This window comes from Musca autumnalis, unplaced genomic scaffold (genome assembly GCF_047663935.1).
Source record: "Musca autumnalis isolate F117 unplaced genomic scaffold, ASM4766393v1 scaffold_5, whole genome shotgun sequence".
NCBI lineage: Eukaryota > Metazoa > Arthropoda > Insecta > Diptera > Muscidae > Musca > Musca autumnalis.
Genome location: NW_027412088.1, coordinates 154,269,121 through 154,296,106, shown reverse-complemented (window position 1 = coordinate 154,296,106; position 26,986 = coordinate 154,269,121). Strand labels below are relative to the sequence as shown.

Genomic DNA, 26,986 nt, shown 5'->3' with positions numbered 1-26,986 from the left:
CCCATAAGAACGTTAAAAACTTTGGTTTGGGCGTCGGGTTAGTAACCCTCCCCTAGAAAAAACAGCCTACTATGAAAAAACGAAAGAAAAGAAAAACAAACCCCTTTAAAGTTGAAGAACCCCGCAAACATTTTAAGGACCATGATCTGCGAATCTGCACCTGGAATGTTCGCACTCTTTATAGAGAAGGTCCAGTCTTCGCATTGGCAGACGTACTTGAAAAGTACAAGGCCGATATTACTGCCATACAGGAAATACGATGGATTGGGAAAGGCGTCACAACAACACCTAAAGGTGACGCACTGTATTATAGCTGCCATGACGTAAAGCATGAGTTTGGTTGCGGATTCGTGGTTAGTCGGAGGCTAAAACATCTGGTATCAAGCTTCACCCCAGTGAATGAAAGACTTGCTGCAATTCGAATAAAAGCTAAATTCTTCAACATCAGCTTTATTTGCGCTCATGCTCCCACTGAAGAAAAGGACGAACAGACCAAAGATATATTTTACGAGCGCTTAGAAGAAACATATGACCGTTGCCCTGCCCATGACATTAAACTCATTCTAGGCGATTTTAATGCCAAAATTGGAAAGGAGAATATCTTTGGCCCAACAGTCGGGAAATTCAGTCTCCACAGTGAAACATCTGACAATGGTATGAGGCTGATAGAGTTTGCAGCTGCAAAAAACATGGTAGTTAGCAGTACCAGATTTAATCATCTCGATATTAATAAGGGCACCTGGCTGTCTCCAGATCAGAAAACAAGAAATCAAATTGATCATGTTGTGATAGATGGAAGACATTCATCGAGCGTGTTGGATGTACGATCGTTCCGAGGTGCAAACATAGACTCGGACCACTACCTTGTTGCAGCAAAGGTACGCACCCGCTTAAACGTTGCAAACAAAGTATGAACAGACACAACACGAAAGTTAGACATCGGTGAGCTGCAATCACAACATATGGCCACAGCATATTCCACTAGCCAATTACTTAATCAAAGCACTCCTCATCCCGATAACATATCAGCGCAATGGCAAAGCATTGCCCACTCCATGCAAACAGCCGCAAAATCCATACTTGGATACCAAAGATCTCCATCAAGGAATCCATGGTATGATCAGGAGTGTCTTGCTGTCAGCGAAGAGAAAAATTCGGCTACTTTACATTCCGTAGCAACGCGTAGCGCACAAGAGAGATACAGGGAGAAAAGGAGAGAGGAGAAACGTCTTTTCCGAAGGAAAAAGAGAGAGATGGAAAAGCGGGAGTGTGAAAAAATCGAGATGTACAGGAGCCAGAATGAAGTCCGAAAACTCTACCAAAGAGTCAAGCATCAAACTGATGGCTTTGGTACAGGCACATCCTACTGTAGAGACCAGCAAGGTAATTTGGTAACTGATACGATAGTGTACTCAGGATATGGAAAGAACATTTTTCACGAAGATACCACAGTCCCAATACCAGAAGATGGTATTGAATGTATGCCGCCCAGCCAAGATGAGGTAAAGACAGCAATAAATCGGCTGAAGAATAATAAAGCAGCAGGAGCCGATGGCTTACCAGCCGAGGCGACACGCTGATAAGGTGTATTCGTAAGCTAGTTAGCACCATCTGGCAGGAAGAACGAGTACCCGACGATTGGAACCTGAGTATCCTGTGCCCCGTCCACCAGAAGGGAAATAAGACTGTATTCTCTAACTATAGGGGCATAAGTCTTCTCCCTATTGCCTACAAGATCGTGTCAGGGATATTGTGCGAACGACTAAAGCCTATGGTCAACGAGATAATTGGGCCATACCAATGCGGCTTTAGACCTGGCAAGTCCACCATTGACCAGATATTTATCCTGCGGCAAATCCTGGAGAAGACCCAAGAGATGCAGATCGACACCTACCACCTTTTTGTCGATTATAAAGCAGCCTTCGACAGCCCGCTGCGTTCAAAGGTTCAAGCCATGTCTGAATTTGGTATTCCCGCAAAGCTCATCCGGCTTTGTAAAATGACTTTAACTGACACGAGGTCCTCAGTTAAAATAAGAAAGAACCTCTCCGAAGAGTTTGGCACCAAAAAAGGTTTCAGACAAGGAAACAGCCTTTCGTGTGATCTCTTCAACATCCTGCTTGAAATGGTTATACGTGAGGCAAACGTCAAAAGAAGTGGCACAATCTACACCAATAGTCACATGTTACTTGCTTATGCTGATGATATAGACATCATGGGCCAATCAGTAAAAGAAGTAACTGATACCTTTATGAAGGTCGAAGGAGAATCTGCTAAAGTGGGTTTGGCGGTAAACGGTGAGAAGAGCAAGCTGATGGTGTCGAAGCGCAATGCTTCCATTGAGCTCGGACCGACTAGTCTTCGGACTTTTTCCCCGCTAGATTTGAATTTCGCCCACAGTCGCGACTGTGGAAGTTGGTTCCTATAATATTGAGGTAGTAAAAGACTTCGTCTACCTCGGCACCTCCGTAAACACAACAAACGACATCAGTTGTGAAATAAAAAGAAGAATTGTATTGGCCAACAGATGCTACTTTGGTTTAAGTAAGCAGTTAAAAACAAAGCCACATCTCGTCAAACAAAAATAACGCTCTACAAAACACTGATACGCTGATGTATGGCTCCGAAGCCTGGGTACTTGCGCAAGCAGACATGGCAGTGCTTGGTGTGTTCGAGATAAAAATTCGTCGAAAGATCTACGGAACCAATCTGCGTTGACGGTGAATATCGACGTCGCATGAACCACGAGCTGTATCTGCTATACAACGACATCAATATAGTTAAACGTATCGATAAATACGAACCGCTTGGCGCAAACAAGTGGATGATGAGGTGAAAAGGCGCGGTATTCCAGAATGCGAAGCAACAAATAGAGTGAAATGGAGAACTTTTCTTAGTTCGGCCTATGGAACAAATGTTCTGTAATGGGCCAGCTAAGTAGGTATGTACTACGTGTAAAGGCTACGGTAATTCATTAAAAAAAAAACAATGAACACAATATCTGTTATAGTTTCCGAGAAATAGGTATTTCTATCTCCAGAAATGTCAAAAAATTGTGCCGTCTTTAGGAGTACGTCCGAAATTTTGATTTAATTTTTTGGCTTCCTTAGTTTCAATATGATTACTATCGAATCCCATATAGAAATTAACAATCAGTAACGACAAAAATTGGGATTTTGGACAGGAAAATCGATATCTGAACCATTGTGCGCCGCCAAGTCTTCGTTTACAACAGTGAGAAAATTTTAGTCAAGTTTTTTGCTGGGAAGTATCAAATACAAAATGTCGAAGGATGTTGGGAGTCCTCTATTAAAAAGTTTTCAATACACCGAGAATACGGAGAACTATTCGCATATCGGTTGAAAGATATTGTAAAGCAATGAAAATTATAAACATAGGATTTCTTTAATATTTTACATGAAAAATTATATTTGAGTATTTAATATACAATTCATGCATATTATTTATGATAAACAACAAGTAAGATAATAATAAAGAGATTTTTTAACAATTACAATTTAATATAAAAAATATTTACATTTAAACATAATATCCTATGAATGTATGTATGTAGATATGTACTAAATATCAATACATTTTACGCTATAATATAATGAGAATATCGATGATTATTATTAACAATTTTAATGCAGTTCTATTTTATATTTTTCTCCTCCGAAAAACATGAGAATCATTTAGACGTAGAGCACAAACATGGCAGAGATGGCGGCAAAGAATGCCAAAATCGTTGATAAATAAAGGATAGCGCAGGTTGTTTGCATCCAGGCCACAACGGGTCCCACCGTTACCGCTACAATCAGTTGACCCACAAATACCATGCTACTGATAATGGCAACGTCAGTACCCAGACCACGTGCCTGTTTAAGGGGAACTGTTTCACCATCACGTACACGGAACTATAAAGACATTTTATTTGTGAGATTTGAGTGAAATTTTAAATATTTCAATGAAATACTTACGCAATTCTTGGCATGATATTTTGCCACCAGTATATAAGGCATTGTAAATATGGTACCGTACAAAATACCTGCCGAGGTACTAAAGAACAAAACACCCCATTTGGTGGGCCACAATCCCAATATTAACATACCCACACCGTAGAACAGTATGCCACTGATGTAAACCGATTTGGTACTGAAAATATAAAGAGTTTTAAATTAAGTAGAGAATATACATTCGAAGAAAACATCCATATTTGAAATTTAGATAAAGAAAGTTCGTCTTCGAAGATGTCTTTCAGGCTCGCCTATAAAGACAGCCTTCAGTTCGTCGATAAAGACGGGCCTTCAGTTCGTCTATAAAGACGGACTTCACCTGATCTATAAAGACGGGCTCCAGCTCCACTATAAGGACTGACTTTAAGATCGTCCATAAAGACGACCTTTCTCATTTACATAAAGACGTCAAATCGTGCCTGCAGTTCCTCTATAAAGGTGTGTCTCAGCTCGTTTATAAAGACGTGCTTCCAGCTGGTTTATAAAGACGTACTTTCAGCTGGTCTACAAAGGTGGGCCTCAGCACGTTTATAAAGACTTGCCTTCAGCTGGTCTATAAAGACGGCCTTCAGTCTCCTCTATAAAGCACGCCTATAAAGACGGGCCTTTAGATCGTCTATGAAAATGGGATAGCTCGTCTATAAATACGGCCCGTCAGCTCTTCTATGAAGACAGCCGTTAATTCGTTTATAAAGACGGGCCTTCAGCTCGTCTGTAAAGACGGGCCTCCAACTCGTCTATAGAGTCCACCTTCAGTTTGTCTATGAAGTCGACCTTCAGCTTTTCTATAATTCGGGATATAAAGACAGACTTCTGTGCATCTATAAAGACGGGCTTCAGCTCGTCCATAAAGTTGGGCTTCAGTTTGTCTGTGCGTCTATAAAGACGGGCTTAAGCTCGTTTATAAAGACGTGATTTAGCTCGTCTATGAACATGGGCTTCAGCTCGTCTATAAAGGCGTGCTTTAGCTCGTCTATAAAGACGGGCTTTATCTCGTCTATAAAGACGTGCTTTAGTTCGTCAAAAAGGACGGGTTTTTAGCTCGTCAATAACGATAATGTCGTGATAATGTCGGGCCTTTAGCTCGTCTATAAAGACGTACATTAGCTCGTCTATGAACACGGGCTTCAGATCGTTTATAAAGACGTGCTTTAGCTTGCCTATAAAGACGTGCTTTAGTTCGTCAAAAAGGAAGGATTTTTAGCTCGTCAATAACGATAATGTCGTGATAATGTCGGACCTTTAGCTCGTCTATAAAGACGTGCTTTAGTTCGTTTATGAACACTGGCTTCAGTTCATCTATAAAGACGTGCTTAACTCTTCTATGAACACGGGCTTCAGTTCATCTATAAAGACGTGCTTAACTCTTCTATGAACACGGGCTTCAGTTCGTCTATAAAGACGTGTTTTAGCTCGTCTATAAAGACGTGCTTTAGCTCGTCCATAAAGACGTGCTTTAGCTCGTCTATAAAGACGTGCTTTAGTTCGTCTATAAAGACGTGCTTTAGCTCGTCTATAAAGACGTGCTTTAGCTCGTCTATAAAGACGTGCTTTAGCTCGTCTAAAGACGTGCTTTAGCTCGTCTATAAAGACGTGCTTTAGTTCGTCTATAAAGACGTGCTTTAGCTCGTCTATAAAGACGTGCTTTAGTTCGTCTATAAAGACGTGCTTTAGCTCGTCTATAAAGACGTGCTTTAGCTCGTCTATAAAACGTGCTTTAGCTCGTCTATAACGATAATGTCGGGCCTTTAGCTCGTCTCTAATGACGAGCCTTTACCTCGTCTATAAAGACGTGCTTTAGTTCGTCAATAAAAACGGGCCTCTAGCTCGTCTATAAAGACGTGATTTAGCTCGTCTATAAAGACGTGTTTTAGCTCGTCTATAAAGACGTAAATTAGCTCGTCTATAAAGACGTGCTTTAGCTCGTCTATAAAGACGTACATTAGCTCGTCTATAAAGACGTACTTTGCTCGTATATAAAGACGTGCTTTAGCTCGTCTATAAAGACGTACTCAAGTTCGTCTATAAAGACGTACTCAAGTTCGTCTATAAAGACGTACTCAAACTCGTCTATAAAGACGTGTTTTAGCTCGTCTATAAAGACGTGCTTTATCTCGGCCATAAAGACGTACTTTAGCTCATCTATAAAGACGTGCTTTAGTTCGTCAATAAGGACGGGTTTTTAGCTCGTCAATAACGATATTGTCGAGTCTTTAGCTCGTCTATAATGACGGGCTTTTAGCTCGTCAATAAAAACGGGCCTCTAGCTCTTCTATAAGGACGAGCCTTTGCCTTTTATATAAAGACGTACTTTAGCTCGTCTATAAACACGTGCTTTAGCTCGTGTATAATGACGTGCTTGAGCTCATCTATAAAGCCGTGCTTGAGCTTGTCTAAAAATACGACCTTCAGTTCGTCAAAAAGACGTCCTTCATAATCGTCTATAAAGACGACCTTCAGCACGTCTAAAAAGACGACCTTAAGCTCGTCTATAAACACTACCTTCAGACTCGTCTATAAACTCTGCCATCAGTTCATTACCCAACTTCTTTGTATTCGCTGCATCACTTACCCAAACCATTTCATCAGTTTTTCCACAGTCATGGAGTATACGGAACACGATAGAGCATAAATGCACATACCCCAGCAACCAAAACGAACACCGGCTTCATATAAATCTGCTTCTGCTGAACCTGGTGCAGCCTGAAATAAAATAGATACTTTAGAACTATTGGAATCAATCAATTAACTACCAATTTTACCATTGGATCACCATGAAAAACAGCTTCTCCAACAAAGTCCGTAAAATACAGGCAATATGTCAGATGACACATCCAGCAGAGAAGATTGGTTAAGGCTAAAATTCTCATTGATTTGGGCATAACAAAAATACTTTTCAAATATTTCTTTAGCGACACTGGTTTGTCGTCATCATCAATTTCGGTGATTTCAATGGCCTTGGATGTTAGTATGGGGGCTGGTTGTTGGCCATTGGCGGCATGGCCATTAGAAACATTTTCTAGCGTACCATCAATGGCACCTTGATAACGATCAATGACGGTATATTTTTCGGCAGCAGCGGCAGCGGCTGCAGCAGCTGCAGCAGCAGTTTCGGCATCCATGGTGGAATTCTGTTGAAAGAAGTTGGATATTACAAAATTAATAACTTATATTAAAGTGACCTCAAACATACCTCTTGTATATAAAACACATTTGTGTTATTTTTCTGCAATTCCTTTTTAATGGCCTTGGCGGACAAGGGTCTCAGCATATCATCCTGTTCAATTAATTTCAAAGGTACTTCCCGGAAAGTGGTCACAGTCAACAGATAACAAAAGAAGAATATTATGGTAACCAAGGCAAACACGGTTGGTATGTTGCCACCAAGGAAGGAACCTACAAATTTTAAATTTATATTAAACCAAGATTCCCAACATTCCATTCAAGTGCCTCACTCACCTATATTTGTACTCTCCCAATCAATACCACCAATTGCATAACCAATAGTGCCGCCTACCCCAGCAAATAGTGTGAACATGGTCAAAGCCTTTGGCTGATCCTCAGGTATACACATATCCAACAAATATGTTCTGGCTGGTGTTTGACATGTATCCGCATCGAAGTCCAATAAAACCATACCTAATATTGTTAATATTGCAGCAAATTTAAATTTTGATGCCGAAAAGCCTTCTTCCGAATCAAGGGACATTTGTGCTGCCACACTGCCTTCGTGCACAGAATAGTTTCCATTTAACGGCAACGTTACATTATTGTTAGTATAGCCTTCATCGCCCAGCAAGAGGCCCAAATCTTTTCCATAGGGTACCAAAATCAAACCAATTAGTATGCCCACCGATAGCAGGGTAATAATTGGTCTGCGACGTCCAAAACTCAGATGACAACGATCACTTACAGAACCCAAGAAGGGAGAAACAAAAAATCCAATTAACGGCGATAGACCCCAAGCCATGGTCATGTGTTTGTGATCGATACCAATCTGCAGAAGAATCGGTGAAACAAACGACGTCTCTGCGGCATAGGCAAATTCTATTCCCATCGCTATGGCTGATAGCCGGAACATCTCAAAACGTGTCTTTCGCCTAAAAACATGTGAGTAATCATGTCTTTGTGCCCGCGCATGATTTTCACGCTGTTTCAGCATATATTTGATCATAACATTATTTTGCGATGACAGCTCATCGGAGCTGGAGTCTACATTTACTCCCACCATATTGTTGTTGGTTTTATTGCTTTATAGTGTTGTTAGTTGTGCAAAGAGATCTGTAACGAGAAAAAAATTATACATAAGTTAATTTGCATCATACACTTGTAAATTAATTGTTGAAAATTAATTTGCCGTAGAATCAAAAATTTATATGACACAGAAATTAGGGGTTTTGAAATCCGGTTATATGTTTTTGAAACCCGTGTAAGCGCAGTGGATATATTGATACCCAATATCTCTGCTGCTCTTGATCGACTGAGCAAGTTTTTGAGGTAGATGTACTTATAAAGTACAAGTCTGATGTAATGCCTTACAGGAAGTGTGATGGAATGTGTAAGGCGTCACAACAACAGCTAAAGCACCTTATGCACCGCACCGGTGGATCTGCTTCTGATAGAAGTGAAGAGAATATAACTCACATCTTGCTAGTAATCGGTGTATTTTTTGTATGCAGCAGGGACACCTGCAAACTATATGCTCGACCAACTCTATCTTGTCTTGAAGTTAAGAATCTGACCATACAGTGACCCGTAATGATATTCACAGTCATTTTCACCCCTAACTTATCGAGTCGGAGAAGGGAAATTGAAGATCACAAGCCAGATTGCCTTCGCTATACTAGTATGTATCCAGGTTCCATAAGCTATTTGCGGTTGCTTCTCAAGGTAAATCTTACGAAGTTTGTATGTAGTAGCACATCGGTGGCTTAATAGATTCATCAATTGTTATAGCGATCGACTTAAAGCCACGCTCAGGCTAATTCGTTTCCCCTTTATGTAACTATGTATGCCCTGCAACCCACAAATGTTAAATGTTTAATAGCATGTGAGCTTATGGTCCATGATTTTAATGCCTTTGGGTCCGTATATAGCCATGGGTCCATTAACCAACTCAGCGTCAGAGATCCCAGCTATCGGGAAAGCTGGGATCTCTGACGCTACGGCTATTAAGATAGTTTAATCTGGACCCAATCAAAAAAGCAATCTGATAACAAAAACGAAACATATGTAGTCCGGTCAAAATAGTCATTGAAATAGCAAAAATTCCCACAGAGCTGAATTTTGGTGGAGAGCTAGGTTTTGCCATTAGAAGCAACGTCCTAAAGTCCCCATCGATCCCTTGTGTGCAAAAAAAATTATTCGGGGTCAAAGGTCAAATTTTAAGGGTTTTTAGGTTTTCGGATTTATTTCTTGAAAACGGTTGATCTAATCAAAAAGTGACCAAAGTAAATATTGTAGACACAAAAATTATCTACGAGTTTGACCTTTATAATTTTTTTCCTAGAGGGAACCATTCTTGAGATATAGCTGTTCTAAAAAACACATGATTTTTATGCACTTATAAGGGAAATATGCACATATTCAGACGAACCGGCAAAAATAAGCGAAGTAATCGGGTCTGTCCCCCAAAAAAATATATTTTTTCTTAAAGAGCGAAATTATAGCTATCATCTAAAAAAATTCCAACAAAATCGGAGCGTGTTTAGTAGAGTTATTCAATGTTAGAGTCATTTTATGCAAAAAGAGCCCATTTAACCCACATGTATAATCGAAAGCCCAACGGGAATGACCCCCAACGAAAACTCTCCGATTTTTTTCAAGTTTTGTCCGAAGGTAGGGTTTGTTGCGCTGATTACGGAAATGTATAATTTTCAACGGTTGCGGATCCGGTTCGCCGGTTATTCGACCCGAAAGGCCAAATTTAAAAACCGGGTTAGACCCGGTTCTACTGAACCGATTACTGCAAAGTGGATATCGTTTGAAAGCTTACGGAAGTATCTAACACATAGTGTCGTTACTTCAACCGGCTCTCCTCATAATTTTCTTACGCGGCTAATTTGTTATTTGACCTTTAGATCGCGATATCTCGAAAATGGTAAGTCTTTTTTAAGAACCTTAAAGACCACTCTTGTAGACATATATTGAGTCTACAATTTTTACTTTAGCCTGCTTTTACTAAGTCTTACCGTTTTTGAGAAAAATTAAAAAAACTGAATAATGCCTCCAAAAATGACCTTTGACCCCGAATAACTTGTTTTGCACACATGGGATCGATGGGGACTTTTAGTACGTTGCTTTGTGGGAATTTTTGCTATTTCCCCCTTATACGCATGTCTATTTTGACCGGACTAATGGATGAAGTGGGCGAGTATCGCATAGCTCACCACCAGAAGGAAGCAGTTGTCAGGCGCTCAATGACGAAAGTTCAAAAATGACCAGGAGCGGCTTAATAAAAAACAGCAAACTGGAAAGAAGCCGCCATCAACTTACGCTATGGTTGGGCGCTTACTGCATATTCGAGACAGAGTATATGCTCGAGGTCCTTAGCAAACAAAACGAGACTTTCGACTTGAAGAGGTGGGATGTCCTTCACAGGATACCTAGTAGTATGTATTGACGACCCTCCACAAGCCAGTCTAACAAAGACAATGGAAAGGGCGTACTACATTTCCAAAGCATTCAGCTTTAAAATTGGAAGGCCATAATCGGAGAGGAGTATGATGCCCAACAAAACAGCCAGTAAGTTTGAATACTTGGGCTTATACAAAATTTCAGGTGGAAAGCTGTATATCCCCAACGAAGACTTAGTACCAAATTTCAGCAATTTCGGAGGAATATTGAGGCCACAACCTCCAAAATACCGAAAATCGGGAGGTACCGTTCAATGTTCAATGAGTACGGTTCAATTATATGAAGACGTGAACCTATACCGACAAATTTCAGGTGGAAAGTTTTGTATCCCCAACGAAGACTAAGTACCAAATTTCAGCCATTTCGGTGTGATAATTAGGCTAAAACCCTCAAAATCCGATAATCTGGAGGTACCGTTCTATGGTCTATGCCATAACGTGGGCCTATATAACCCACTTTTAATACCAAACTTCCTAGGAGTAATATAAACTTCTATACCAAATTATAAAGCTGTATCTTAAAAATTGCGAGCTGTATCTTGATTTCAACAGATAGATAGACGGACATGGTTATATCGACTTAGAATTTTATGCTGATCAAGAATATATATTCTTTATAGGGTATGCGGCGAATATTTCGATGTTATATTGAAGTAAAATGGAACAATTAGTTTCCTTTCGTTTATGAAGAAGACTAATTACCAAATTTCAGCCAATTTCGTCGATCTATACCGACAAATTCATGCGGAAAGTTTTTAGACTCAAAGAAGACTTATTACAAATTTCCGATATTTCGGTAAGATAGTGTAGCTAAGACCTAAAAAATACCAAAATTAAGAGGTATGCTTCTATGGGGGATAAAGGAAGACGTGGAAGACTAAATAACAACATCCAGTCATTTCGGTGGGATATTGACGTCACAACCTTTAGAATTACGAAAATCGGGAGCTACCGTTCTATGGGGGCTATATAAAGCGTGGGCCTATACCGAAAAATTTCATATGGAAAGTTTTATACCCCAAATGAAGACTAAACACCAAATTTCAGCCAATTTGGTGGAATATTGAGGCAACAACTTTCAAAATACCGAAAATCGGGAGGTACCGTTCAATGGGGGCTATATGAAGGCAAGGACCTATACCGACAAAATTAGAGGGGAAAGTTGAATACCCCCAACGCACACTAAATACCAAATTTCAGCCACTTCGGCGTAATATTGAGGCCACAACCTTTAAAATACCGAAAATCGGGAGGTACGTTTCTATGGGGGCTGTATGAAGGCGTGGACATATACCAAAAAAATTCCGAGGGAATGTTTTATACCCCCAGCAAAGATTAAGTACCAAACTTTAGCCATTTCGGAGGAATATTGAGACCACAACATTCAAAATACCGAAAATCGGGAGGTACCGTTCTATGGGGGCTATATAAAGGCTTGGGCCTATACCGACAACATTCTGGGGGAAAGTTTTATTCTCCCAGCGAAGACTAAATACCAAATGTTATCCATTTCGGAGGAATATTGAGGCCACAATCTTCAAAAAATACCGAAAATCGGGAGATATAGTTCTTTGGGGGGCTGTATGAAGGCGTGGACATAAACCGAAAAAATTCCGAGGGAATGTTTTATACCCCCAGCAAAGACTAAGTACCAAACTTTAGCCATTTTGGTGTGAAAATGAAGCTAAAACTCTAAAAATACCGAAAATCGATTGGTGCCGTTATATGGGGGCTATATTAAAACGTGGACCGATATGGCCCATTTGCAATACCAATCATACACAGTACAACATATGGAATCTAACAATATCTTTACAATACATATTTTGCTCTTCAAATATTTTTGGATTAATCATATTGTTCCTCTACGTGTAGGTTGTGCAGAATGCAATGAAGTGAATGCAGAGTATGCGGAGAGGATGACGAAACGTCGGATAATTACCTCTGTCATATGCTAATACGGACATGCGCCGAATTACATCGCCCATCTTCTCAACCTAACTTAACCTATCACCTGAACAAACTATTTTCAAAACCTTAACTTTAAAAAAAAAAAATACCTAGTTTAAAAAAAAATACCTTGCAAAAAATCATAGGTCATTAAGCTCGACTCTAACGAGAAATTAATTAAAAATCCAATCCAATAGAATTCCCCCATTGATGCTTAAAGGGGAGGTCGAGACGAGTCTACGATACACCATGTATGAAAATGTTTGTTAACAAATTAATTGAAGTCTTCCTTCATCAAATGACATTCTTTGCAATCTCGTCAAACAACTCAATTTCTAATGGTTTGAAATTACAATCGATTAAAATGTTTTCTTTTTTTTTACAGTTAGAGAAGCTGTTGTCGTCGATGGCCTGCAAATCAATAAACATTTCCACATAAATTAAATTGATATTGAATTCGAATATGGTTTTGAGCGTAAGCACAAACATTCATCAGCAGAAGGTTTTGTCGATTGAATTCATTGATCCCGAAGCGACAACAAACGTAACAACATTTGTTATTGAATAGTTAGTTGTGAGGTAATTTTCCATAAAGAAGTAAACGTGGAAAAAATATTGAATATTTCATTGTGAAATTATAAATGAATTTTTTAATATGTAAAATTTGACAAAGGATGATTTATTAGAAAATATATCGCAATATAATCATAATATGAAAATAATTTTGAAAAATGTTTAATAACGATCAGATAGAATTAGAAGTTTTGGATAGATATCAATGAACGCAAACAAACAAAACGATTCCTGTACCAATCACTCAAAGTTACAAACTTTTCAGTTTTCTCTGAATCGTTTCGGTCTCAAAACAAAACAAAACAAAACCACAAACTTTTCAATGCAAAAATACGAAAACCGTACGATTACTGAAATGTACTTCTGCTATGCTTTCACCACCGAAACAAAATAATTTTTGGCAAACATTTGCTGTGCGAAATGATCAATGCCACACTCAGACACACACATTTGATTGCTTAACAACCCTATAGGTGAGAACACAGTCAGCTCTTAGCTTAATTTTCCTGCTTAGCTTATTTTTTCACTAGGCCGCTTATTTCTTGGTATCACACATCGAAGCGTAAAATTCATGGGTGCAATAAACATAATTATTTCAATATATCAAATAAAATTCAATTGTTTAATATGAATTGTTCGTAAATAATTTGTACTAAACATAAAAATTACAGCGAAGTTCTATTTTTCAGGTTGAACACGTGTTTATATCAAATTGAATGTCGAAACTAAATGTCAAAAATGAAGCCAGGCGAAGAATTCAAAAGTTCAACAATTTTCAACTTTGTGGCCTGAAGCTTCGCTTCGCTGTGGTCTGCCTATTAAAAACAGTACAATTTCACTTTTGCGCTTTGAAGCGAGGCGAAAAAAATAAGCAACAAAAATCCATTGTGTTCTCGCCTTATCAGCTAACATCAACATACTTGGAACATACTACGGTTGTTGATGTTTTCAACCACCAAACGAATCATTCATATCATTCATTGAATTGGTCATGTGTTTGAACGTTTTCGTTTTCTATCTGCTGTTGTGGAATTGAGAATTTTTCGATATTCGGTTTGTTCGTACTCACGAATGTTAACAAAACGAAACAAATCAGCGAGTTCGGTCAACGTGGGTTATGTTTCGTTTTGTATTGTTCCTATGGAAAATACGAAACGAAACCATTGGAAATGTTTCACAAAGTATTTTTACGTACGCTGGTACATACCAAGGAAACCTAAATAATCTTTATTTTTCATTAAAACCATAGAACTCATAGTTCCTGAACCATGCTATGAGAACTCCTGTCCAAACACCTATCCCGGGAAGAAATCCCAACCGGTTTGGTGGAGTAAACAATAAGCCAATCTTTGTAAACTAGCAAGAAAATCCAACAATAAATGCAGTAAGACCAAACTTAGCAGTTTCTTCTGGACTATTTTTCAGTGTGGGTCGCTCTAGTCGCTAAAGTTAATAAATAAATCAGTGTTTTGTGTTTTCTTAAAGTATTTTTAGTATTTTTTAGTAAATTAAAACCCAATACATTTTGTAATAGGACATTTACTAATTCCAAAAAAGCGAATGAAAATATTTTATGGACAAGGAAAAAATCGCATTTAATATTCGTAATAACATTAATAAATTTTTCATATACATGCATATATTTTAAATATGGATGTACCTATTTACTAGATTTCAGATTGTCAAATAATCGTCAAACAAATGTCGAAAAAGCAGTTCTACCATTTTTTTCTGAAGAAATTTGTCTGGTAGCCTGTGGTAGAAGAGAACGGCATTTTTGTTCTCTCTTCTCTCTCACTTTCTTAAAAATTGCTTCCAGTTTTACCACTTTTTGGGGTTAAGGAACGCTTTGCAGGTTAAAAATGGTAACAAATGGTAACCGCAGGTAAGTAAAGGAACAAAACTTTTATGTATCTTCGCATCTGTTGTTGCGTTTGCGTTTGGTATAGCTATACATTTTCAGCAAACCAATAGTACCGACATCTTAACGAAATCGGACCAAAATTCGGACGATGCGTCCGATGTCTGATCCGAAATCGTAACGATATCTTAACGAAAGTTGTATGAAGTGGTTGACATAATTTCGGAACGAAATGTCGGAGCGACATCGTATCGAAAGGAAATTTCCTTACGACATTTGTACCCAAATCGGTACAAAATCTGAACTATTTCCGCTCCGAAAAATCGTTTAGAAATCGGAACGACGTTGCTTCCGAAATTGTCCAGACGTGTCGGACATCCGACATTTGGTTTGCTGGGTTTCCATAAAAGAAAAACCACCACCATTTATAAATGGGTGTATGTCGGAGTAAGGCAATGGGTCTCCCCTGAGCGTACATTTTCTCTCGGACTCCACCAGTTAGAGTCTACACAGGTTGAGAGCGAGATTACATTTACGCTCACGGGAGACCCATTGCCCTACTCTGGTGTATGTGTATGCGTTTTTGTGATTTTGGGTTTGTATCTATATTTCATCTAAACAAATATTTGTTTGCAGAACCCAAACATATGTTATGTTTGAGACTGGTTGCAAACAAATATATGTTTGCTGCAAAATATGTTTTTGGACAGGCCTTTTTTCTGCGTGTGGTTACCGTCGGAAAGTATGATGTTTTTGTCCGGCGTGGGAGTTGAATCAGGGCATACAGAGTGTAAGGCGAAGTGCTTACCATTGCACCGAGGTGCTTACTGACGTTGTGGTCCAAAACCTCTAAGTTACACTGTGACCAATTCCTTCAGGTACCCCCTCCGCAACACTTTTTATGTACATTTCTGAAAACTGTTTAGTTTGAAGGTTCCAGTTTACTTGATTCTAGGTTGAATAAACATCCAATTTCTGAAAATCGATAAACAAAACTCACGAAAATTACATTTCAGATAGTCATCACCAAATATTTTCTTCATATGTTAGTCTTACAACGAATTATTTCATAAGAAATTATTGAGTTCCTCCACCTTCACCCCATCCCAATGACGCAAACATTTATTTTGAAACTCTCATAACACCATTCTATGGAAGAAAGAAAACAATTGATCTCTGCCGATCGTTTTCACAAATTGGTGATTTACTGAAATCGTGCGACCTCGAAGCATTTAAATCTAAATCTTTATTCAACTCTTCTAAGTAAACGGCTTTTTTCCATTAAAAGGTACTTTTTCAATTAAAAAAGTACCTTTTTAAAAAACCCTAAGAGAAAAAAATGCGGCAACATTTAAAGGCAGCACAAAAATTCGTGAACAATTATTGCCTAAAAGGTTAATTAGACGATATTACCTTAACAATTATTTAAAACTGTTTGTCCACTTTTAATTAACTAATAATAATATCAACGATTTCCAATGAAAAAAATTAAAAACTTAATTACGGGTTGTTTGTTTGGTGGCATCTAAAGCACGACATGCAGCACACAACTATCAACATTTGTGCATACATTAAAATATCATCAAATAAAATAAATTAAATAATGGGTTATTTTGTGGCAAATTTCCCCATTCATAATAAAATTACAAAAAAAAAGAAAAAAAACAATAATAAAAATATAAATAAACGGAACACAACAGCTACGTACCAATGAATAACAAACTATTAAAAGTTAGTAAACAATTGTTGAAATTTACGGTATTTCCAAAACAACAACCCTCTACCTCTAATAAATGAAACAAAAAGTTTTCCATCTCCGGCTTTAAAATGCGCCCCAAACACGCAAGGAATTTTCTACTCTTTTTTTTGGGTGAGAATATTATTTTGATCGTTACGTCAGCTGCAAAGTCATTAGCAAATCAAAAAACTAACTAACAAACCGATTGTCGGTTTTTGTTTAATTTCAAATATCTATTTTTTATCTGTTTGGGAAATATTTAAGGTGTTACATGAAATCTACTTCAGTATGTTATATCGAAATGACTCACCAAAGTTTTGTACACGTGCCGATACAAATGAATAGGGAAATGCATTTTTTAATGGGCACAAAATGAGAAACATCTCGGAATTGTGAAGCTATCAGTAGTGCGATTCTTATCCATTTTTTGAGTTACCGACAAAAGTTAAAATGCTTATAATTTCGGTAATTAATGATGTTATTTGGTAAGTTAGCAACCAATATTTAAACTTTTCATTCATAAATTTTGCGTTTTAATGTCACCGATTTTTGTCGGTAACACCAAAAATGAGTTAGAGAATCCCACTACAGATTCGATTCGATATGAGACTTTACTTCAAAGGAGAACATCTAATCTTCATACTAATACGTCTTATCCTCACACAAATATAAGAGCTTTGGATGCCACACTTTTGTCGGATCTCCACGACATTTGGCATTCTAAAGGTAAAATGAACCATTTGGTTCTTATGGTTATGGCTTTCATAGGTTTGGCTCAATCAACTGATTGATATGGCCTTATGGCGTTATGGTTATGTCATAACTAATTCTAACCCTGAAGTCGGTTAAAATGAAGAATGTTCAAAATTAGCAAATGTCGGCACACCCAAATGGTAAAAATACACGACTTTGATCCTTGCTCCTTACATAAGCCAAAAATATATTTCATAATAGATTTCATTGGTCCTGGGGATTTCTGAGTGAGGTTTTTGATTTCATTTTTTTTGCTGTGGTGATGCTGCTCATCAGCAAAACATTTAAATATATTTTCAGATTTTTTGACAAACGGTTCAAGAGATATCGCGTCTTAAAAAAGTTGAATTCTGTAAAAACTGTATGAAAAGAAATACTCATTAGGGTTATGACTTTTTGACATTTTTTCACAAAAATGATTTCCTGTAGTGAGAATGAATAAACGTTTGCCTATTAAAGCCTAAAATAACATTAATTCCATTTTATTTAAAAAGAGGTTCCGCACCACGCACAGTTGTGGCACTTACATGGGAAGGTGTGACAAAAATACTTCTAGATGATATATCGAACTGAAATTTTTAACAATTGGTCCTCGGGGGCTAAAAACACTCTAACAAAAATATTGGAGTCCTAGGTCTAAAATTTCGCGTGGTTCCCACGTAGCGAGTCATTCTGAATTGAAGTATTTTACTGTTGCTAAGAGTTGTTATTGCATAGTAAACCTCTCCGCGAGAAACTGTCAATATTGGTCCATGATTTGCTATACCCCCATATATGATTTCTATCTCGATTTTATGTATTTTACAGATATTTAACAAATTCTAAATGGATTAGTAGCTGATGGCCATGGTAGCTAATGCTTTTTACTGTATATAATACTCTTATATTTACTATAAGTTTATAATAATAATTAAAATAAATAAAATAAATGGATTAGGCTTTAATAGTTAACTCAGTGTTTAGAACAGGATTTTATAAATAAATGTGACATTGGTCCACTTTTGGCCACAGCCTCCATAGGGTTACCATATATTTTTCTGTACTTTATAAGATTCAATCTCCTTTTTTCTGCAGAATTACCTGTAATTACGTATTTTTGGTTCTCAGTGCGAGGAAAATTTCCACGTTTTGACGTGTTGCAACATTAGGGTGTCCCAAACAAGAAAAAAACCAAAAACCAAAACCTTTTATTTTTCAATCGCGAGTTTTCAGAGCGGCTCCAAGTTACCATGTTAAAAGAAATCACTAATAGCATAAAAACATTATATTGAACATAGATATAATAAGGGATCCCAGCAAAAATTCGGATCCATTAGTCATTACGTAGCCCATTACAAAGTAATGTAAACAAGCTTCTTTTCCCATTACAAGTAATCTGAAAAGTAATGGGATACTTCTTAAAAAAATTACAAGGCAAACCTACTTACTTTGCTCCTCACTAAGTAATGAGAACGGTGGCAAAGTGAGTGTGTGTCCGACTGAAAATCCTAGGGTTGTGTGTTCAACGCTCACTGTCGGCACGCGAGTTTTTTTAATTAAAAAATAACAGTTCGTGGTGCACATGTGCACTGCACATTTAAGTTCTTAAGCAACCCTTAATGTTCGTGTGCGTGGCATAGTATGTAGTGTCTTTGGCTAGAAATCAGAGGGTTCGTGTGTTCATCAACTCATCAATAAAATAAAGTAAAATAAAAGTAAGAGTGTGATGAAATTAAAAAAAAAAAAAATCTCTACATCAACTGTTCTAAAAATAGAATTTTTTTCAGCTTACTTTTCAACTTCCAGTGGCGACAGAATAACTAGTTATTCAAGTGGTCAGAAAATAACTACAAACTGAGTGCTACATGCCCTTGTAAAAATAATGGGGAAGAAAGGGGGTTTGCGAGTAGTTACGGCTGCCAAAAATCCCTTACAAAACCTATGATTTTGGGAGGACTTTTTTTGCTGGGATAATAAAAATAATTTTAAAAATTCAAAAAATATGAATTCAGCAACTAGAAATAGGAATTAAACTTTTGACCATAACTGCCAAAACCGCAAATTTCCGCAAAAAGTCTATACAGTTTTGAAATCTACAGGAGCTAGGCTTCAATTTGGTACTAGTGGTCATTCTTGCGAATTTGTGGAAAGTGACTAAAAGTTTAAGGAAATCCATACATCTATATTAAATAATTTCATTTTTACCAATATTATAACCAAAATATTTGGCAACCCTTGCAATATAGAGGAATTTTCATAACTAGAAAAATGAAGCTTAGGCAATTTACTAAATGACTCAACTTAAGTTAAGGCGTTCAAAATAGTCTTTTGTTTCATAAATTCGCTTAGAATATAGCAATTTTTTCTCATTTTTAAATAAATTTTTTTCTTCAAAATTAGTCATGTTTGTGAGGCGTTTTCTCCTTAAGGACCACGAAAAATGGACAAAATAAGTTGAGTTTCGAAAAATTTGGAAAGTTTTGAAGTTATTTGTTTTTTTAAATTTTTAAAACGACGACATGATTTTTTTGATTTTTGTCGTTGGGCGCATCCACTGTGCCATGGTAGAACAAATATAAGGCAAAGTAAATACAAATCAACTAGAGGTGGGCGCGTGACGTGCCGTGAGTAGTGCGTGTTCGTGCCTTCTCGAAAATCGCCGTGTTTGTGCGTGTCGTGCCGGAATAAATTTTTGTCCGTGAGTGATCGTGCTTTTTTCCAACGCACGATTTTGCACGACACGACCAAACACGATCTGCACTATGTGGCACGATCGTGCCAAATTTTTGGCCTCCCTTTAGAGGTCGTGCAAAAATCGAACAAGAATATAAAACCGACCAAAAAATTCACCAACTGAAGTTTTCCTAAAATTATTTGCTTCGTTTTTGTACTCTGGTAATTTTTGCCGTTTTGTTATGGAGAGGCCAGAACAAAAAGATGATGTTTGTTTGCCATTTGTTTATGAGAGAAGCAAATACAAAACAACTCAGCGGGTTAACGCAATATACTGTCTTTGAAAATCAGTTGTCTTGCTAAATTTGATATTGAAGACAAGTTGGGAAATACTGTATTTGTAACCGACAATGGTTCCAACGTTGTTTCGGGTTTTTAAAGATTTAAACGTATACCTTGCGTTGGCCACAATTTGAACTTAGTTATGGATGATGTTGTTGAAAAACATCCTCTTGGAATTCAACATATATTATATATATGTTGAATTCCAACGTGTTCTTATATCTTGTTTTAACGTTTTCTACAATTTGTTGTTTAGCTCCGAGTGTTTAAAATATCTTACAAGCTTTTTTGGGCAGTCAATCAGTTTTCCCAATTCGGGAAGAGGATGTTTTTCAACAACATCAACTTGAGAGCAAACCAAGTCCAGAGTATTTTGCTAGAAAAGAATGAGTTGGATCGTATATCTGACTTAAAGCTAGAACCTCTATTCGGTTTTCTCAAAGTATGCAAAGAGTGTTCCGAAAAATTAAGCTTACTATGCCCATTTTTGCCGTTTGGTCTGAAAAACTTTTGAAAGTTTGCTCAATTGATACCATCGACTCCCAATTTATGAAAGATTTGAAAGCTAAAATGAACAATTTGAAAGCAATAATTGGTTACATTGCTTAAACGCTTTGTACCAGCAATGACACATCTTATACGGATGTTTTTATTTCCGCCATTTAAAGAGATGATTTATTTTATTAGAATAAAAAAGAAATGGCGTAATAGTTAAAGTGAAAGCAATTTTACTTGATATACAAAGTGAGAACATAGAGTGTTCTAAGTATGAGCAGGAAATTACAATACCACATTCACAGGAATTTTCAGAGTTTTTGGATCCAAATTTGGCAAAAAGACTAAAAAAGGACAAGTCTCTAATTGGTAAAGAAAGTGCACGGTGTGCCTTAACCAAAGTTAAATTGAAGGTGCTTACACCTGGGAAGTTTTTGCAGATTCTGAAACTACAATGCTCATAGATGAAAAATATCAAGAAACAAAAAAATCGCCGGATTGATTTTCAAATAAATCGCGATTGAAGTTCACATTTTTAGGGGTTCTTTAGGTTCTCACGATTTTGCTTGGAAACCGCGAAACCTATGTAAGTGGGCCTAAAGAAAATGTTGTAGCTGTGAAAACTCTCCACAAGATTGACCTTTATGATATTTTCGTAGGTTTTACCGTTTTTGAGATATAGAAGTTCAAATTGAGACAATACACTGACTGTATCGCCTCCTTATAAAACAATGTCATTACTGCAATTGCTCAAATTAAACTTATATATCTTGAAAATGGTACAACCTAGGAAAAAATAAATCATCCAATATTGTAGAGAATTTTCACAGCTTCAACATTTTCTTTAGTCTCATTTTGATATGACTTGCGGTTTCCAAGCAAAATCTTGAAGACTTAAGATAAAAACCTGATAATTTGAACTGAACCTCTATATCTCAAAAATCGTAAAACCTACGAAAACACCTAAAGGTCAGTCTTGTAGAGAATTTTCACAGCCACAACATTTTCTTTAGACTCATTTCGATACGACTTGCGGTTTCCAAACAAAATCGTGAAAACCTAAAAAACCCCTAAAATTGTGAATTTTGATCGCGATTTATTTAAAAATCTCTCCGGCAATTTTTCTGCGTTTTTATTTTTCTTATCTATAAACATTGCTGTTTCAGAATCTGCGAAATCTTCCCATGTGTAAGCGATTTTCATAAAAAGTTAGTTAAGGCACACTGAACATGATATTGTTTTATAACGAGGAGATACAGTCAGTGCATTATTTCAATTTGAACTTCTATATCTCAAAAACGGTAAAACCTACGAAAATATCATGAAGGTCAATTTTGTGGAGAATTTTCACAGCTACAACATTTTCGATAGGCCCATTTACATAGGACCCGAATTAGCTAAAATTAGGTATTTGGGGTTTCCAGTGATCAAAAAACTTCCAACACCTAAAATTGTGGGCATTGGTACTTTCGTAACAGAAAGAAAACTAATTATTCCCTATATGTTCCGAATACATAGTTTACGGTGGAGGGTATAAAAAGTTCGACCCGGCCTTAACTTAACTTTTTTACTTGTTTGCCTTTACTGTATGGCTTTAATTTTAATGATAGATATTAAACAATGTTGAAACCTTTAGTAATTACAATGTACAGATACATGATTGTACCAATCAATTCAGTTTTCTGTTACGCATCATTTATATTCCGAACATTTCGGAAGCGAACATAGCGTTATCGATTTCATAAATCCAACACTTTAGCTTCTTTAGTTTTGTTGCTTGAAGAAAAGTGGCATAATTTTGATGCGCCTCAATGGATTTGATTGAAATTGATTTGATTTGATGTTTAACAGCAAATCCGTAAAAGGAAGCTGAAATATGTTGCATATGATTGTAAAATTAACATTTATTTGTTGATTTGTTGTTGATTTTGTAAGTTGGAAATAATTATGCTTTAGAAAGGCCTTGGTTCAATAAATGGTTATACTTACATATATTAAACATATTGTAAAATATTCCATGCCACAAAGTGAAATCATTTATGCATAGAATATGTTGAAATAGTAAAGGGTATATTAATTGATGGGTTCGCAAAATCATTCAATAACTGACCTTTTCTATTTCTCTTTAAAATATATAGATATCACTCAGCAAAAAAAAAAAAAAAAAAAAAACCAAAAACAATAATTATGCCGATTTTGAATCAAGAGTTTGCTTTAAAATCTGTAGGTACCGTAATGTGGGGCTCTACCCAATCACTGACATATACCAAACATTTTTAGTATCCGAACTTCTTCATAAAGGACTCGAAATATTAAATTAGTTTTAGAGTTATCTTGCACAATAGCCATTATAGTATGTGCCGTCGTGGTTTAGGAGCTTTTCGGCCATTATCGCAAGACGTTTTGACTTACTCCAGAAAAAAATTGTACCGTTTAAATGAGGCCGCTGGAACAACCTACTGAAAAAAAGATTAAAAACGATGCGAGAGCAGGTCTTAAACTTCACTTTTTCCTAGGGAGGTACCCGAAGGAGTGGACCGATATAGTCCATATTCTAACCTGATACATGACTGGTTGAAATAATACGATGTGCAAAGTCTGCACCAATTAGAAACTCCCTGCGAGAGTTATATTGCGGATTTCCCATTTTGGTTGGTGCCGTAAGGGTTTCACGGAGCTTTTAGGCTAATATCTCAAGAAGTATGGTCTTGCGCAAGAAAAAAATTGTACCGTCGTAAAGGGAGCCGCAAGGACAACCCTTTGAAAGAAATTGCAATACGATCCAAGAGGTGCTCTTAAATTTCTCTTTATCCGAATTTTGTTTGGGAGGTACCCGAAGGAGTAGACCGTTATAGTTCATATTAGAGTCCGATATATATATATATATATATATATATATATATATATATATATATATATATATATATATAGAAGGAATAATACGATGTGCCAAGTTTGGACAAAATCAATTGCTTCCTTCAAGAGTTATCGTTCATACCACTTTATAGGAAGATTTTGAACTTTTGTGGGGGAGGTACCGGATGGAGTGGACCAATATGGCCCATCTTCGAACTTAAACTAAGTTTGGACAAAATATTACCATACCTAAAATTTGGTTCGAATCGGTTGATCAGTTCAAGAGTTATCGTGCGCACCAGCCAGACAGACAGACAGACGGACGGACATGGCTAAATCGACTCCAAATTGTCTGAAACGAATTTCGTCCAAACATACTTGGAGTCTAAAACCGTTATTTCGATGAGGCACATTTTTGGTCGTATCAAAGTGTATATACCCTTTCTAGCCTACAGGCTGAGGGTATAATTATTGAAAATAGAAAAAATCTTATCAGCAGTTATAGACAACTTAAAAATAAAATCAAAAACGCAAAATATTTTATATATTTAATAAAACGGTATTAGATTAAGAATTTTAGGTTTAATGGGGGTTAAACAACCTCATGATGACTGGAAATGCAGCCGACAAAAATATTTGCTTGATAATGCATTTGCTATTCTGTTATGAACTTTCATTACTGCTGGACATGAGTAATGTGAAAGGCGATAAACCTTCACTGAGAATCATTTAAACGAAGATTACACGAGTTGTGTTATAAAAAACGCATATTTAAAAACTTAAGTAAACGCAATAAAATAATTGTTTTTTTAGAAGATTTAACAATATGTTAAATTTAAATATGTGATGTGGATAAGTAAGTAAAGTTTTTGATATGTTTAACAAGGAACGTTCAGGTCTATATCGATCCCTCTTTCAATCAGAGTCAGCCGTGGTAGATATCCCTGACACCAGTATATATTTTTAGCAATAAAGAGGAGTCAACTAACAACCTTGTAAATTGATTTATAAGAAAATATATTTTACGAGAAATAATCATGGTAATATTGATAATTCGATATAATAACGAGAGTTATATGAAAGTTTGCTAAAACATGGACCTATGTCAACAATTTTTTTGTTATACTGACCACCAAAAATAGAATCTTTGGAATGGGATTTTAAAGAGTGGACTATAGATATGAAATTGAAGTACAAAAGATTGACTTTAAATGGACAAGAGTAAAATATCACTATCAAAAATTCACACTTTTAACATAATAGAAAAAAATACATACGCATCGCTCATTTACTCAAATAGTCGCATAAATCAGAAAATGAGATTTATTGTTTATTATTTTTTCTACGATTTCTACTATACCTTGTTTCAAATGCTCATGTTGATATCTCTAAAACTCAAGAGTTACAGCTTATTTTCTAGGAGTACATAAAAGTTGTGTTATTTAATTCTATTATATTTGGCCCGATTGCTTGGATTAATGTAAAGTTGTCATATTAAATAAATAAAAAAATAAATCACCAAAAAAGTTTTTAAGATTATGTAGCACTAAAAGACTTCAAATCAAGCTTGCTCTTGCCCAGCAATTTAGCACTGATACCAGGCTAGCGCTTTACAAAAGATGGTCTATGTAGTTATTTTGTTTTTATACCCTACTCCAAAATGTGGAGAGGGTATTATAAGTTGGTTTTGTCCAAAAAGTTTGTAACGCATCGAAATAATGCTTGTAGACCCATACATATATACTATACCAAAATGAGTGTCTCGACGAGCTGAATCGATATGGCTACGTGCGTCCGTCCGTCCATCTAAACCTTGTAATCACGCTACAGGTCCTATTTTAATCTGATCGTCACCAAATTTTGGGTGTTGATGAAGGTCCCGGAGGCGAAGAAGCCTATTGATTTTGGTGATGGTGGGATTATATTCAGAAGTCGGAATGGGCAAAAAACTTATTTTTGAGAAAAAGTCAAAATTTTATTTCAAAGCGGATATCTCCGCTTCTATATGGGCTATATCAAAAGCAAAACCTGCTAATTAAAGTAGAAAATATCAACTTTGCAAGTATGTAACGTAGGTTGTCGTAGGTGGTCAAACAACGAAGATATCGCAATAGCCGTTAATAGAACCCAACTTTTCATTTTTGCGATTCTAATAAAAAGGACGAATATCGCAGCTTTGGTTGGGGAACTTCCAAGAACTCGTAAAAACCGATTTTGAGCTATATCTCAAGAACAAGAGCTGATGGAGAAAAACCACGACCGGATTTGAAAATAACTCGCCGATTTCATTTAGAAACAACAACTTCGGTTGAAACATTAAACTTTTTCAATTTTGTTGAGCAGTGTAATAGTCGAATTTTATTTCTTGCTATCATAAACAGATGAATATTTCTGTCGGCGAATACTTTTCTACTCCTATTAATTGAATTCAAAGACAGATATTTGGTAGAATATGTCAAATTAATTATGTGAATGTGCCATTCGTCTTCATAAAAATGCAATAACCACTTTTTAAATCACAGTCAAAGTCAGAATTTCAAAGATGAAATCGAAAGCCTTAACAAATTTAAATTCTACAGAGAACTTGAACGTTATTTTTGTGACTTTAATATTATATCTGTTAGTGAGAAATAATTAGCATATTTGATTTGAACTTGTAGTTTTGCTAAATCGGTTGTAATTTCGGTGCCGTGACATAACTCCCAACGGACATAACTACCAAAACGATTTTGGGAGCTATGTCGGACCCCCCTAGCGGATAAAGATCCCGATGGGAGTTATGTCCGCTTTTTAAATTTAAGTGATTTTTATTTAAATACAATAAGAAAATTAAAAAAATAACTAAGTTTATATACACTTTTTCATTTCATAATACAATTTATAATTGATTTAAATTTTTTAAGAAAATTACCCAGCAAAAAAAGTCATTACTAAGTAATGACTTTATTCAGTAAAATTTGGCAGTAGTAACTACTTACAAATATACCGTAAAAGTCATTATTTTTACATGGGGATGTCATAGGGCGGAAGTACTTCCTTAAATATGTTTTTTAAGTACATACTTAACCACATACCGGCAGTCGAAAAGAAGCTAAAAAGCATAGTTCTATTTTTA

The 26,986-nt window shown here is 36.5% G+C and overlaps 1 protein-coding gene across 1 annotated transcript in view; it reads right to left on the bottom strand.

The window, feature by feature from the left end:
• Nucleotides 1–3,400: 3,400 nt before the first annotated feature.
• The window catches only part of Slc45-1 (Solute carrier family 45 member 1), a 65,891-nt gene continuing 42,305 nt past the window's right edge, over nucleotides 3,401–26,986 (bottom strand). Inside the window, exons 2-7 of the mRNA XM_073954998.1 lie at nucleotides 7,476–8,297; nucleotides 7,210–7,412; nucleotides 6,779–7,147; nucleotides 6,589–6,719; nucleotides 3,981–4,155; nucleotides 3,401–3,917 (exon numbers count right to left, since the gene is read on the bottom strand). Of these exons, the coding sequence (XP_073811099.1) occupies nucleotides 3,696–3,917; nucleotides 3,981–4,155; nucleotides 6,589–6,719; nucleotides 6,779–7,147; nucleotides 7,210–7,412; nucleotides 7,476–8,247 (1,872 nt within the window). The 5' untranslated portion in view covers nucleotides 8,248–8,297 and the 3' untranslated portion in view covers nucleotides 3,401–3,695. The remainder of the gene's footprint in view (nucleotides 3,918–3,980; nucleotides 4,156–6,588; nucleotides 6,720–6,778; nucleotides 7,148–7,209; nucleotides 7,413–7,475; nucleotides 8,298–26,986) is intronic.